This window comes from Aspergillus brunneoviolaceus (assembly GCF_003184695.1).
Source record: "Aspergillus brunneoviolaceus CBS 621.78 unplaced genomic scaffold BO95scaffold_18, whole genome shotgun sequence".
In the NCBI taxonomy this organism is placed as follows: Eukaryota; Fungi; Ascomycota; class Eurotiomycetes; order Eurotiales; family Aspergillaceae; genus Aspergillus; species Aspergillus brunneoviolaceus.
In genome coordinates, this window is record NW_020290748.1 from 315,857 (window position 1) to 328,060 (window position 12,204).

A 12,204-nucleotide genomic window follows, 5' to 3' on the forward strand; every position below is an offset into this window, starting at 1 on the left:
AGTAATCTGCAGGGTAAATCTCAAATTCCAGCTTCAAGGGTTGCCTGTCCATGCCATTGCACCAATCAAATCATATAATCGACAAAGATTGGCAATCCTCGGTATCAGGGTCTAGATCTTCACTGCATAGCCGCTCACTCAACATAACCCCACCGCACTGAGTCAGGGTCACATCTAGCCCTAACGGCTCATCGGACAGAGGAGATTGAAGGGTGCGTGATTATCGCAACAAGAACATTCCGTGTCTTGGTGTCATTTGCCTTGTTATCGCAAGAGTGGAGACAACCCCACAGTGGTTGTGGAACTGCTTGTTTCAAGTAGCGGTTCAGATATTGCCAAGTCATCGATAAGCGTCAATCTTTCGCCTGAGAAATATCTTCTGCGAGATTCTGAACTGGGCAGCACAGGCTTGACTTCCCAACCCGGCGAGCTCTAGACATTCACTTAACTGCAATCGTTAGGCATCTCAAGAAAAAGCCAGAGCTGTGTCGCTTGCTTTGAGATGGTCTTTCTCGGTCGAGCCGCGTGCTGAAAGCTCAGAGCCATATGATATGTCACCACTGCCATATCAGCTTGAGATAAGGCCCTCGCTGAATCTGCCGGGTCGAATCCAGGGTTCGCTCGGCGTATCATCGTAGCTCAAGAATGGTGGCAAAGAGGAAGATGCACTCCTCGAAGAGCCACAACTAATGCATAGGCTGCAACCAACAAGCAAGCAGCAAGCATGCAACCCACGACACCAGCACAGCCCCTTGCACTCTGCCTCCCCTTCCCACACCTCACAACACCTAGCATCACCGAACCCTCATTCCAGCGCTGCACAACCCACATATATCATTCCCATCCCAAACATGCTAATCAAATCACACAAACACCCCAGTCAATTTATCCAGCTCACCCTCACCCTCACCCTTTTCACATCTCCTCAAAACCACCAAAACCTCATACCCCGCCACCCCCACCTCCTCCCCCAGCTCTTCCCCGACCCAAAGCCCCTCATCAAAACACCCCACATAATCCCCCCAATCCGCCCGCGGCCCCAACCACACCACCATCCGCACCGCACCACCACCACCCTCAACCCCATCCAAATACCGCCTCACCAACGCAGGCTCCCGCGGATACACGAACATCCACGCGGCCGCGCGCGCCGCCCGCGGGAGGAGATCCCACGTCCCCTGCACGACATTCATATCCAACTCGTCGATGTACCGGTTCACGGCGACGCTCACCTCCACCCCTTCCACCGTCACGGTACCGTGGCGGAGCGTGATCAGCGCCTCCAGCAGGCCGGAGCCGCTGCCGATGGAGAGGGTGAAGCCCGGGTGGGCGGGCAGGATAGTCCCCAGGTAGGTGACTAGGGTGCTGGAGAGGGCCAGGCAGCAGGTGGGGTAGGCGTGGGGGGTTGGGGAGAGGTGGGCGGAGATTTGCGGGAGGTCCATTTTACATATAGAATTTTGCTCCTTGCTTGTCTGGGGCATGGGTTGTGCTTGTGGGTTTTGGGGAGTTAGGTGTGTACTGGATGTATGTACACCTAGGGTTGGGGAGGGAATTGTTGAGATAAAGTTGGGGGACCTATGGGCTTGTTTCGGATTCTGGTGGCGTTTTTCGAGAAAAGGAAGGGAGATTTGGGCTCAGCTGGGGTGGAATGTGGTGGCTCAGGGCTGTGGATTTGAGTTTCTGCGTTCAGTTGTTTAATTGCAGATTCGGTGTGGCGCGAGTGGTTTTTTGAGGACGACCGGGGCCGGGGATGGGATTATCCGGTGGGTGATGCCGGGGGTGGGTTATTTCCACTTGGTTTGGTGGTATTTCCACTTCCGGATTTTGCACTCAGGGTAGAGCTCCGGTGAAGTTCGGTAACGTGGAAAGTGAGCATGTAAAGATAGTATCGAGGGCAGGCAGAGCTCCAGAGCCCCGTGGCTACGTTGAGTGCTTCTACATTAGGATTTACATTAGTGTATGTGCGCCCAGAGTTCTTAAAAGATCACGTGAGACAGGAGTGCTAAATGAGCATCGTGTCTCTGCTATATCGCAATGACAATCGGGTTGACAAAGTTCGCTTTCCACGATCACTTCGATGCATGTTCTAGGAAACGGCAAGAAAGCAGTCATATATGCAAGTCATCATTGCTCAGCTCTATATACACAATCTTCTAAGTTACATCGCCTCACGGAATCTCCTCATACACCCGATCCGTCAACAAGGGCGGCTCCAGGAAATCCGAGGGCACCGTCTCTGGCAGCTGGTTCTTCTCCGCCCATTCGCGGATCTCCTCAAAATTCCGGCACTGGTGCTTCGTGTTGAAGTCCACAAAGGGCTCCGGGTGCTCCGGATGCACCCAGACTTGGCCGAGGACGCCGACGTCGAGACTGCACATGAGCTCCTGGCGGAGGACGTCGAGGCAGTGCGCTGCGGTTGTCAGTCCAGGGTCATTATGTTCAACGATGAGAGTTCACTTACAGACGTGGTGTCGAACAATGAAATCGTCGTTGGTGAAGGCACCGGTGCCGAGGTTGTGGTAGTAGTCGTAGTTGTAGTACAGAGATTGGCGGAGGAGGTTCTGTTCGAGTTAGCTCCACGGCCGTAACAGCAGTACATTCCCAGACATACCAGGCAGTGCAAATGATGAAAGCCCTCCACGTTGGCGGGATATCCCCCGCCATATTTCTCCCGGATCTTGACTTGGTCCTTCGCCAAGCCGGATTTCTGGGCATCCTCGACGGGGACCCTGATCGCTCGGACTGGGGTCGGGTCAGTATGTGGCTACATGCAGCAGGAGGGGGGTAATTATACAGTTGGCACCGAGGGACTCCCAGGCTGCGTCCACTTCTGGGCTCGCATCTTGCCGGAAGATATTTTGCTTCAGCAGGGAGCCGTTGAAGGGTTGTTGGTGGTACTTGAGGCCGACTTGGCCGATGACAGGTGCTGCGATCACCGTTAGCTGGGTACTGAATCCATCTCTCCACACGACACTGCATCTGGAGCATTTCCTGAACTTAACCCAGTGTGGATAGACTTACAGTACTGTGTGGTCCGCCGCGTGCACGACACGTCCAAGTCCCTCTGATTGTGTCCGAGGAAGACGCCCACCAAACACGACAGAACCGCAACAGCAACCACAAACAAAACTCGTAACCACCCTCCGAGAAACGGCTTGGAGGAAAATTTGTTCTGCGACCACTGAGTAGCCTCCTCGTCTATGAGGAGCCTCTCCCTGTCGGTGGAGGTGGAGCGCTCGGAAGAGGGCATTTTGTCCTCGAAGGAGCTGGTATCTCTGGGGAGGTTCATCGTGGAAACAGCCAATCTAGATTTAAAAGAGAAAGCCCAACAGTATGCAGAAAGAGAAAAGAATCTTCAGGAAAATGGGAGTAGATGTGAGAAAGACGATCAGGCGGGATGTTTATTCTTAGCCTTGAACCAGCCAAGTCGAATGGCCTGAGGTGTGGATATCAGCTTCTTTGGGGGTCTCCGTGACCCTCCGCTGCTAATAATATCTCATCTTAGACTTTCAACTGCCATCGATTGCCATCGATAGCCATCAATATGTGACTGACGGAGGTGTGACTTGGAAAGTAAGACATGGCCAGTGCATGGTGCCCCGTCGACGGGAAGGCCGCTCATTTGTTACAAGTGAGACATCCGCCGCTTAGCCGCATGTCTGTCTCATATTCGGTTGTTGCTGTGTTGCCCGCCTTACAGCCCAGCTCCGCATTCTTTCAACAGCAAAAGCCGAGAAAGCCCATCTGAGACATGACGCAAAGATGCCTTACTTTCCACTTGCCTCCAAATCCTGCTTCTAGCCTGTTGCATCTTAAGTTTGCTTGTCGACATCATTTACTAACCCTCCCCCCCCGCTTCGGACCATTTCCTCCGTCCGACCGAGGCAATGTCCACCTTCCCTCCTCCTCCCACCTGCAGAGAGGCTCATCTCTCGGCTTGCAGAATAATCTGAGTCAATTCTATATTGGTGCTCCACGGGACAGAGTGTGAGGCAAGCAACATGTAACCGGGACCTCTGATGGACCCCGTTTGCTCCTCATCATCTTCTGATTGGCATAGGCTGGGTTCTTGGGCTCTCTTCACACATCCATGCGATGGTACAATCCGAGACGTGGCCAATCAGTCTGTTTACTGACCTGTAGGTTGCCTTCCCCACGCCGGTCGATAGACTGCACTCTAGCAGACCGTCTGCTGTAACTGCTCCGGCTGCGGATGTTTCTTTCTCCTGCTGCTAATTATGGATCATCAGGACGATGAAAGAAATCTCGCAGACGCAGTTATAAATACAGCCTGCGATCCGGCCTTTGCCTTGCAGTTCCCCAACCACCCATCTGCAGTTGTCCTAGATCTCCTGTCCCTCTCCCCTCTTCAGTCTTGAGACGTCCACACACCATGCATTCTCTTTCCAAGAGCCTCCTGCTCGTCCTGGGCAGCAACATGCTGGGCGTGAGCGCCGCTCCGGTGGCCGAGGCCGCCACCTCGACCGCTACCACTGCTGCCACCACCACCACTGCCCCCGCTAACTATGGCAACTACGGCAACTACGGCGACTACGGTGCCTATGGCAGTTACCAGAACTACAAGCGTGCTGACGCGGATGAGGCTGCTGCTGCTTCTTCTTCAACCTCCTCGGCCGCCTCCACCACGACTGCCCCGGCCAACTACGGCAACTACGGCAACTATGGGGACTATGGCAGCTACGGTAACTACCAAAACTACAAGCGCGATGCCGATGCCTCCAGCGCTTCGACCACCACTACTGCCCCCGCCAATTATGGCAACTACGGTAACTACGGCGACTACGGCAGCTACGGCAACTACCAGAACTACAAGCGTGAGGACGAGTCGACTACCGCTGCTCCTGCCACCACCACCGCCCCCGCCAGCTATGGTAACTACGGTGACTACGGCAACTACGGAAACTACCAGAACTACAAGCGTGAGGACGAAGAGTCGACCACCTCTGCTGCTGCTGCTGCTGCCAGCACCACCACCGCGGCTCCGGCCAGCTACGGCGACTATGGGAACTACGGCACCTACGGCAACTACGGCTCGTACAAGCGCGACGAGCAGCCCGAGGAGGAGAAGGAGGAAGCCTCGACCACCGAGGCTGCCCCAACCACCACCGCGCCCGCTAGCTACGGCGACTATGGCAACTACGGCAACTACGGTAACTACCAGAACTACAAGCGCGACGAGAGCTCCTCCAGCACCACGAGCTCCGCCGCCAGCACTACCACCACCACTGCCCCCGCCAGCTACGGCGACTACGGCAACTACGGCACCTACGGGAACTATGGCTCGTACAAGCGGGAGGAGGAGCCCGCCGCCAAGGAGGCAGAGGACGCCTCTTCCGCGACCTCGACCGCCACGGCGAGCGCCACCACCGCCCCGGCCGGCTACGGGGACTACGGAAACTACGGCAACTACGGCAACTATGGGACCTACCAGAACTACTAGATTCTGACGTTTCAAGGCCATGAAAGAAAGAAAGGGGGGGGACATGAACCTAATGATTGTGTAAAGTTGCTCTTTCGGAAGAGGACAAGATGGGTGTGACGTGACAAGGGCCCGGGAACAATGACACGACCCTCCGGGTGTACGCCGTACTTGTATGTGTACTCATCGGGAACAGGAGGTCAATCCTGGTAATGTGGATCGCAGATGCTCGGTCTTTTTTCTTTTTTTCTGTATTTAGCTTAGATTCGTGAGCATTGAATATTGAACCTTGATAATACGATCCAAGTACTGTGTCTTTTCTGATTGTCGGCTGCCGATGGTCAGTGCTGCCGGCATTGATGGTGTCACGTGGTTTGAGTATTAGTTAGGCGTACCATGCTGCTAGCTTACGTTTGCTTCCTTCACCGCATGATGCATCAGCCTCATGATTCTATTTTTGTGATGGAGGTCAGCTCAAGCTGGTCAAAGTTTGTTGTGCTGGTCCACGGTACTTGTTGTGTGTTGGAACATGACTGGGGTTTGCGAGTACAACAGATATATATTTGGAAGGTAAGCGGGCAAGCCGCCGGACGCACCGAACAGCTTGCCTGAATCGTACAGTCTAGCACCTCGACAATAAACCTAATAATATGAGGATATCATCTGCCTCAACAATCAACATGGGATAAGCCTCGCTGGAATGTGCTGTGACAGGTTTGGAGACAAAAAGTAAAAAAAAAAAAAAAAGCAAGTCGTGCAATGAGACAAGCAGCACAAGCTTTCCGGTGTTCACCGTGTGACAAGCTTCCGTGCGAAAGTCAAGCAAACATGATCATGATGAGTAAGAAGACAGATTTACGCAGATGATCCAAGATTTCAACCCGCCGATCTGGAATCGAAATTGGGGAACTGTGCCAGCAGAATGTAAGTTACAGCACAGTGTGCCACTTTTGTGTGGCCGGCAATTGGGTCGTCAGGGCCGCTTCCGTTCCCCGCTTCCCCATATTATAGGCTCGAGGGAAGGGGGTATTCCTTGGTTCAATGGGTTGCGTGGATCCTGAGTTCGCCACTCTTCCTGTCCGTGTCGCGCAGAGCTGGGTTACTGCCATGTGTAGCAAGAGATGTAGGTTTCCATCGGATTGTTCGAGTGCTTGGCTGATTGAACTACTTATTCGAAATGTACGGAGTAGAGTCAGGAATTGTGCTGCCATAACCTAAGGCCCATCAGAACACATCGGCTAAACTCCGACCGCGATCGGGGTGGCTCGCGGTCAGCTGACCCGCACCAGGCGGTTGTCTTCCGTTTTAGACGGGACGGGATTCTGCCGCCTTTTTACAGTCAGGTAGCTCTTACCGCCTTCAGATAGACCTGGCTGCTGAAATCACGCGCAACGCGCTATTGGTTTGGACTATATGAACCTGGAATTGATATTTTTGAATTTGGTTGAAGTGTAGAAGATGACCTGTTAAGTATTTAGTCGAGCACAAAAGAAGGCTGCTACCATTTACCTATACTGTGTAACGGACAGTTGCCTGCAATGCGCTCAGCAGAATCATCAGTTTTCGGTTGATTTCTTGGATATATTATATTGACTCATGGGATCACTATAATCACTGTAGTGAATATAGTAGACCACTGGCCTTCAGTCTCAATGATCTCCTCCTCCAGACCACTTCCAGCCTGAGGTGATTCCCTGGCGGCAGGAACAATGATGACTCGAAATCTCACCGAGAGAGGGAAACGAGAAGGATGTATACCCAGCCATTGGCCCTATCGGCTGAGTACGCAGTTGCAAAGCTTAGCTCTGTTCAGAGTCTGCTGAGGCTATCATCTAGACCCGGAAGCTATCCGAAGTTCTCCACTAGATGCTTTCTAAGCGCGGTGAGGCCGCGTCACTGCACTTTAAACTAGCACACATTGGTACCTAGATGCAGTATCTATTCTGTATCTGGGGAATCTCATTGGCCTCACTAAGATATCGTAGCATCTCACGCACATCCAGGCTGGGTACTAGTCACCCAGATCGAGCCTCCCGGTCATCAAAAGTCATTAGTAGTTACTCCCGGAGCTGGAATGCGAATTGGTGTGGTTAGGCAGCCGTATTAGTATCATTTGCTGTCTTTAGTAGCGGAGTGTTGGACTGGAATAAGGGTATGTTATACCCCGTCTCCTTCAGGTTTATTCCATCCTCACTCCAGCTCCGCATCATTACGTCTTGTTCGCTACCATTAGTTCGGCCATTTTCCGCACGCATGTAAGAAAGCAGCCGGCCATGATCCCGATATCAAACATCTTGTCAGTGGCGCTAAGCTTGCAAATTTGCAGAAACTCCTGAATCGATATGGATCTACTCCAGCTTGCTTGCATTTGTGTTCTCGACCTCTGCGCCCTATACCACCGCTACACCGACGGACACTGGTCGAGACCGGCACTCTCCTGTGTGGCGTTCACGCATGTCGGTCTATTGATCCATGTCTTGCTGGAGACGCTGAAACAACATATGAGGTGATGACTTCACCAATTCACCATCAAAAGCCATTTCACTGTGAGGGCCGGGCTCGAGATCTGGGAGTACTTGGCCGGGGTCATCCAGGCCAAGTCCGACGCCAATTCCTCCACTTTGACCTATGGGGCGGATGTAGGTCGGTCGAAGGTACTGGGGTATGCGTCCAAGGCGACCTGTCAACCACGGCGACCTGTCAACCACGGCGAAAGGTGCGTGACGATGCTGCATGACTGTGGCACCGCTGTTGGATGCTGTGAGTTTTGACATGGAGGCACATGGCACGTTCATCTGTGCGGGAGTGCGGAAGCAAGTGTTTACCCTCTGCATTCGGTGAATTGTTGAGTTTGATAGACTGTGGGTATGTGGTATCTAGCACACTTTCTCAAGAGTAGCCTGATCACCATTGTTCTTACTGATTTGAAATTATCCTTTGTTTCTATCTTCGAGTCTCTGCTATCCTGCACCCCATAGGGACGCAACACTGGTTCTCACGCATCACGAATGAAACGAACAGCATGTATGCTAGCTACTCCGTGGCAATGGAGGGCTTACATGATTTGATCAATACATACGTAATATGTACAGCATCACACATTGTCGATGCCCCCGCAGAAGAAATCATCTGTATACTGCCATATGAGGCTTTAATCTGATTAGTATGTCTGACTGGTTGATCCACTTTCTCTCATTGATTCAGGGTTGAGTGGGCTGGAGTGGGTCTTATTCCTGAATGACAGGTTTGTCCTCCAATCACCGAACGCTGCCGAGTAGGGAGCAGCTGCAACGCCATCCGTGGAAGTCAGTAGTAAAGTATGCACCATCGTCACTCTCCTCTTTTTGGCAGGAGGAATAAAGAAATCTAGAGGACCGAGTACTCCATCAATCGTCATGATACCGACCTTGAACGGGTCGGACCCGGAATGGAAGCCTGATCGGCGACCGGTGGAGTCGATCCAGATTGCAGTCGCCGGGTCAGAGCTGCTGATCTTGCTGTAGCAAAACTCACTCTTGACAAACTACCCCACTGGGTTGTCTCTATCCCACATGGTTTCAATCGAAGGGCTAATCATATAAGATCAAAAAAAACCAAAGGCAATGACTTCAGATCATGTTGTGTCAGTCTCTTTTTTCTTGTTTGTTCTAATACTCTGGTTCAAAGAAAGTCTTTCGAGATCTATCTTCTGCATGAGAGAATTACATAAAGACTTTCTCTGAGTTAGGAAATACTATAAGTAGTCTAGAAAACATCTTAGGTAATAAATCGTCTACCAATTATCAATGAAAATCAATGAAAAGGGCCTCAACCTCTATTATTCTTAGTGAGGTTAGTTGAATACTACGGAGTAAAACATCTTCGAATTTTGGACATGAAAGAGAAAAAGCAATGACAGGCCCGATCTCGCCGACTCGCCGAGCGACAGCAAGACCTCGTATTTCCCCGTCCCCACCCAATCACCCAAGAGGTACGGAGTAATTAAGACTTGAGTGGCCGCGAGAGCGGCATCGGAGTCCGCCGCGGGGAAAGCCGAGCGCCATCCAGGCTAGTAAGACTAGACCACATCCCATCCCCAGGAATCATCGTCCAGCTGCAGAGACTGAGCTGTGACTTGGTGACCACAGGCGGGAGAGGGGAAAGATGACTCGATCGGCAATGGTAGCTTGCCCATAGCGCATCATCTACTCTGGATCTGCACGGAATGGTTGGTTCATGCACATGGTTCGTCTCCACCGCCGGGGTCGGAGAGCAACACATTTTTTGGGCAAGGATTAAGGGAATCATCGTCTCTCAGCTGGCCCCGGTGCGCCTGTGAGTCGATCGCTCATTTAAATACATTGGCGCCCGTACGTGAGTCGCAATGATGACTCTTTGCTTTTTTCTCTCTCTTCCTTTTGCTTTTCTTTCCGTTTTTCCTAGTAGATATATCGATCGGTACATCCCCCGTAGACCTCGGTAGCAACCTGCATTCACCCCTTGCTGCGTACGCGCATTAGACTATGGTCGTGGATGGTGAGCTCCCTTCTCCCCCCTCAGCAGCCACCGCAAAATATTGCGATCGTCTTTCTGTCTCCTGCGATCGCAACCCACTGACCACCTTTCTCCTCTTTTTCCCATGACTGCAGAAAAGCAACCCGTGGACAACGGCGACCTGACGCCGGAGCCCTCGCAATATGGCCCCGTCAACGAGCGCAAGCTCATGGCTAAGATCGACTGGCATGTGGTGCCGTGCCTGTGTCTGATGTATCTCCTGGCGTTTTTGGATCGGTAAAGAACCCCCCCCCCTTTTGTGCGCGCGCATGCTCGTTGCTCTCTAACACCAAGGAATCGCGCAGTGTCAACATCAGTAACGCGGCGGTCCTGGGCCTCGAAAGCGACCTCCACATCACGACGGGCACGAAATACAACACCGCCCTGACGATCTTTTTCGTCCCGTACATCATCTTCGAGATTCCGTCCAATGTGTTAATGAAGAAGTTGAAGCCGCATACATGGCGTACGTTAACTCTAAAACACCACGGATATCTACTTGCGCCACGGAGTGCTGACGCGATGTTTTCTTCTGGGGTATAGTCTCGCTGTGTATGTTCGGTTTCGGCCTCGTGATGGTATGCCAGGGTTTCGTGCAGAATTGGGGGGGATTGATGGCCACGCGCTGGTTTCTGGGCATGTTCGAGACGGGATTGTTTCCTGGGTGTGAGTTTCTCTCTCGCGCGGGCTTTTTCTTTTTCATACTGATCTCCCGGCTCAAATAGGCTTCTATCTCCTGGGAATGTGGTACAAGCGCAGCGAGGCGCAGAAGCGGTTTAGCTTCTTCTTCAGCTCGACGACGCTGGCCGGCGCGTTTGGCGGGCTGCTGGCGAGCGGCCTGGGCAAGATGGACGGGGTGCGCGGGCTGGCGGGCTGGCGGTGGGTGTTCATCATCGAGGGGATCATCACCTGTGTCGTCGCCATGGGCTGCTTCTTCGTCGTGCCGGACTTCCCCGAGGACGTCAAGTGGCTCACCCCCGAGGAACGGGAGTTCCTGCGCGACAAGCTGGCGCAGGACGCGGGCAAGTCGGCAGTCGATGTGAAGACGGGCTGGCGCGATATCCTGGCCGTGTTCAAGGATTGTATGTGCTTCCTCGGAGGGATGATTTCTGCGTGTGCGGTGCAACTGACTGGACGACCTGCAGACAAGATCTTCATCGGTGGATGGATGTATTTCGGCCAGGTGGTCACGGCTTACGGTATGTCTTATCCTAGTGTTCTTGGATGGGGACTCTGTCACTAATATGTGCTGCGCGCAGGATACGCGTACTTCGCGCCGACCATCATTAAGACGTTTGGCTACGGAGGTATGTTGTCATGTTATCCCCACCATCTACACCAGCATGCACATGCGCTGACCCCACCACCGTGTGTGTAGCCATCAAGACCCAGTTCTACTCCATCCCCCCCTGGGCCGCCGCGTTCGGCTTCTCGATGTGCATCGCCTACTTGTCCGATCGCTTCCAGCACCGCTTCCTCTTCACCCTGCTGCCCATGCTGGTCGCCATGGCCGGGTTCGGCATCCTCATCAACATCCACAGCACCTCGCAGCACCACATCCAGTACGGGGCGCTCTTCCTGGTGACGAGCGGCTGCTACAGCGCCATGCCCGTGCTCGTGTGCTGGTTCGCCATGAACCTGGGCGGTCACCGGCGCCGCAGTGTGGGAACCGCCTGGCAGATTGGATTCGGCAATAGTGCGTGTCCCTTCTCCCTATACCCCCCCCTCAGATATACCGCCAACAGGTCAGTACTAACCCTAATGGCCATGAACAGTCGGCGGCATCATCTCCACCTACTCCTTCCTATCGAAGGACGCCCCCTTCTACCGCAACGGCTACATCATCGGCGTCTCCTTCCTGGCCTTCTCGGCCGCCATGTCCTGCCTGTACTTCCTGGCCATCTGGCACGACAACCGCAAACGCGACCGGGCCATTGCGGAGGGCACGGTCGATCTGAACGCCATCTCAGAGGCCGAGGAGGAGTATATGGGTGATATGGCGCCGACGTATCGGTATGCCTATTGATCTGCGCTCGAGTATTAGTTATGGGGGCCTTGCCTTTGGATGAATTTTTTGGTTTCCTGTGTTGCCAATAATAATGAGGAGGGGTTGGAGGCATGAGAGCGGGCCGATGTCGGCGTGTATGATTCATGAATGAAAGATTAGACTTGACTGGCTTTGCTTGCTTTAGCTGTTTTGGGGATAAAAGGGCGGAGATTGCCGATGTGTA

General features: G+C 53.1%; 5 protein-coding genes across 5 annotated transcripts; 3 read left to right on the forward strand and 2 right to left on the reverse strand.

Moving 5' to 3' along the window:
- Positions 1–863: 863 nt before the first annotated feature.
- On the reverse strand, positions 864–1,442 carry BO95DRAFT_461660 (uncharacterized protein; the record flags this gene model as incomplete). Its single annotated transcript, XM_025588838.1, has 1 exon — positions 864–1,442. The coding sequence occupies one exon, from the start codon at positions 1,440–1,442 to the stop codon at positions 864–866; it is 579 nt and encodes a 192-aa protein (XP_025444432.1).
- A 689-nt stretch (positions 1,443–2,131) lies between these two features.
- On the reverse strand, positions 2,132–3,525 carry BO95DRAFT_440955 (oxidase ustYa family protein). Its single transcript, XM_025586072.1, has 5 exons — positions 3,022–3,525; positions 2,795–2,926; positions 2,612–2,742; positions 2,462–2,561; positions 2,132–2,410 (listed from the first exon to the last, which is right to left on the reverse strand). The coding sequence occupies exons 1-5, from the start codon at positions 3,287–3,289 to the stop codon at positions 2,169–2,171; spliced, it is 873 nt and encodes a 290-aa protein (XP_025444433.1). The 5' UTR covers positions 3,290–3,525; the 3' UTR covers positions 2,132–2,168.
- An 868-nt stretch (positions 3,526–4,393) lies between these two features.
- BO95DRAFT_429952 (uncharacterized protein) lies at positions 4,394–5,461 on the forward strand (the record flags this gene model as incomplete). Its single annotated transcript, XM_025584919.1, has 1 exon — positions 4,394–5,461. One exon carries the CDS (start codon positions 4,394–4,396, stop codon positions 5,459–5,461), a length of 1,068 nt encoding a protein of 355 aa, XP_025444434.1.
- A 2,374-nt stretch (positions 5,462–7,835) lies between these two features.
- On the forward strand, positions 7,836–8,258 carry BO95DRAFT_491634 (uncharacterized protein; the record flags this gene model as incomplete). Its single annotated transcript, XM_025590650.1, has 1 exon — positions 7,836–8,258. A coding segment is annotated over one exon (342 nt), but the record flags the coding sequence as incomplete, so codon positions are not given.
- Positions 8,259–9,828: 1,570 nt separating this feature from the next.
- BO95DRAFT_512816 (MFS general substrate transporter) lies at positions 9,829–12,105 on the forward strand. Its single transcript, XM_025591548.1, has 9 exons — positions 9,829–9,955; positions 10,069–10,210; positions 10,279–10,439; positions 10,517–10,639; positions 10,699–11,055; positions 11,119–11,172; positions 11,233–11,280; positions 11,352–11,669; positions 11,749–12,105. The coding sequence occupies exons 1-9, from the start codon at positions 9,943–9,945 to the stop codon at positions 11,997–11,999; spliced, it is 1,467 nt and encodes a 488-aa protein (XP_025444436.1). The 5' UTR covers positions 9,829–9,942; the 3' UTR covers positions 12,000–12,105.
- Positions 12,106–12,204: the final 99 nt, after the last annotated feature.

Excerpts from the sequence above, each read along its gene's own strand:
- BO95DRAFT_440955 (XM_025586072.1), bottom strand. The coding sequence starts at position 3,289 with ATGAACCTCCCCAGAGATACCAGCTCCTTCGAGGACAAAATGCCCTCT. Across the intron at positions 2,927-3,021 it reads GCGGCGGACCACACAGTACT|CACCTGTCATCGGCCAAGTC; the intron begins GTAAGTCTATCC and ends CGGTGATCGCAG. Across the intron at positions 2,743-2,794 it reads GGAGTCCCTCGGTGCCAACT|TCCGAGCGATCAGGGTCCCC; the intron begins GTATAATTACCC and ends ACCCGACCCCAG.
- BO95DRAFT_512816 (XM_025591548.1), top strand. Across the intron at positions 10,440-10,516 it reads GTTGAAGCCGCATACATGGC|TCTCGCTGTGTATGTTCGGT; the intron begins GTACGTTAACTC and ends TCTGGGGTATAG. Across the intron at positions 11,281-11,351 it reads TAAGACGTTTGGCTACGGAG|CCATCAAGACCCAGTTCTAC; the intron begins GTATGTTGTCAT and ends CCGTGTGTGTAG.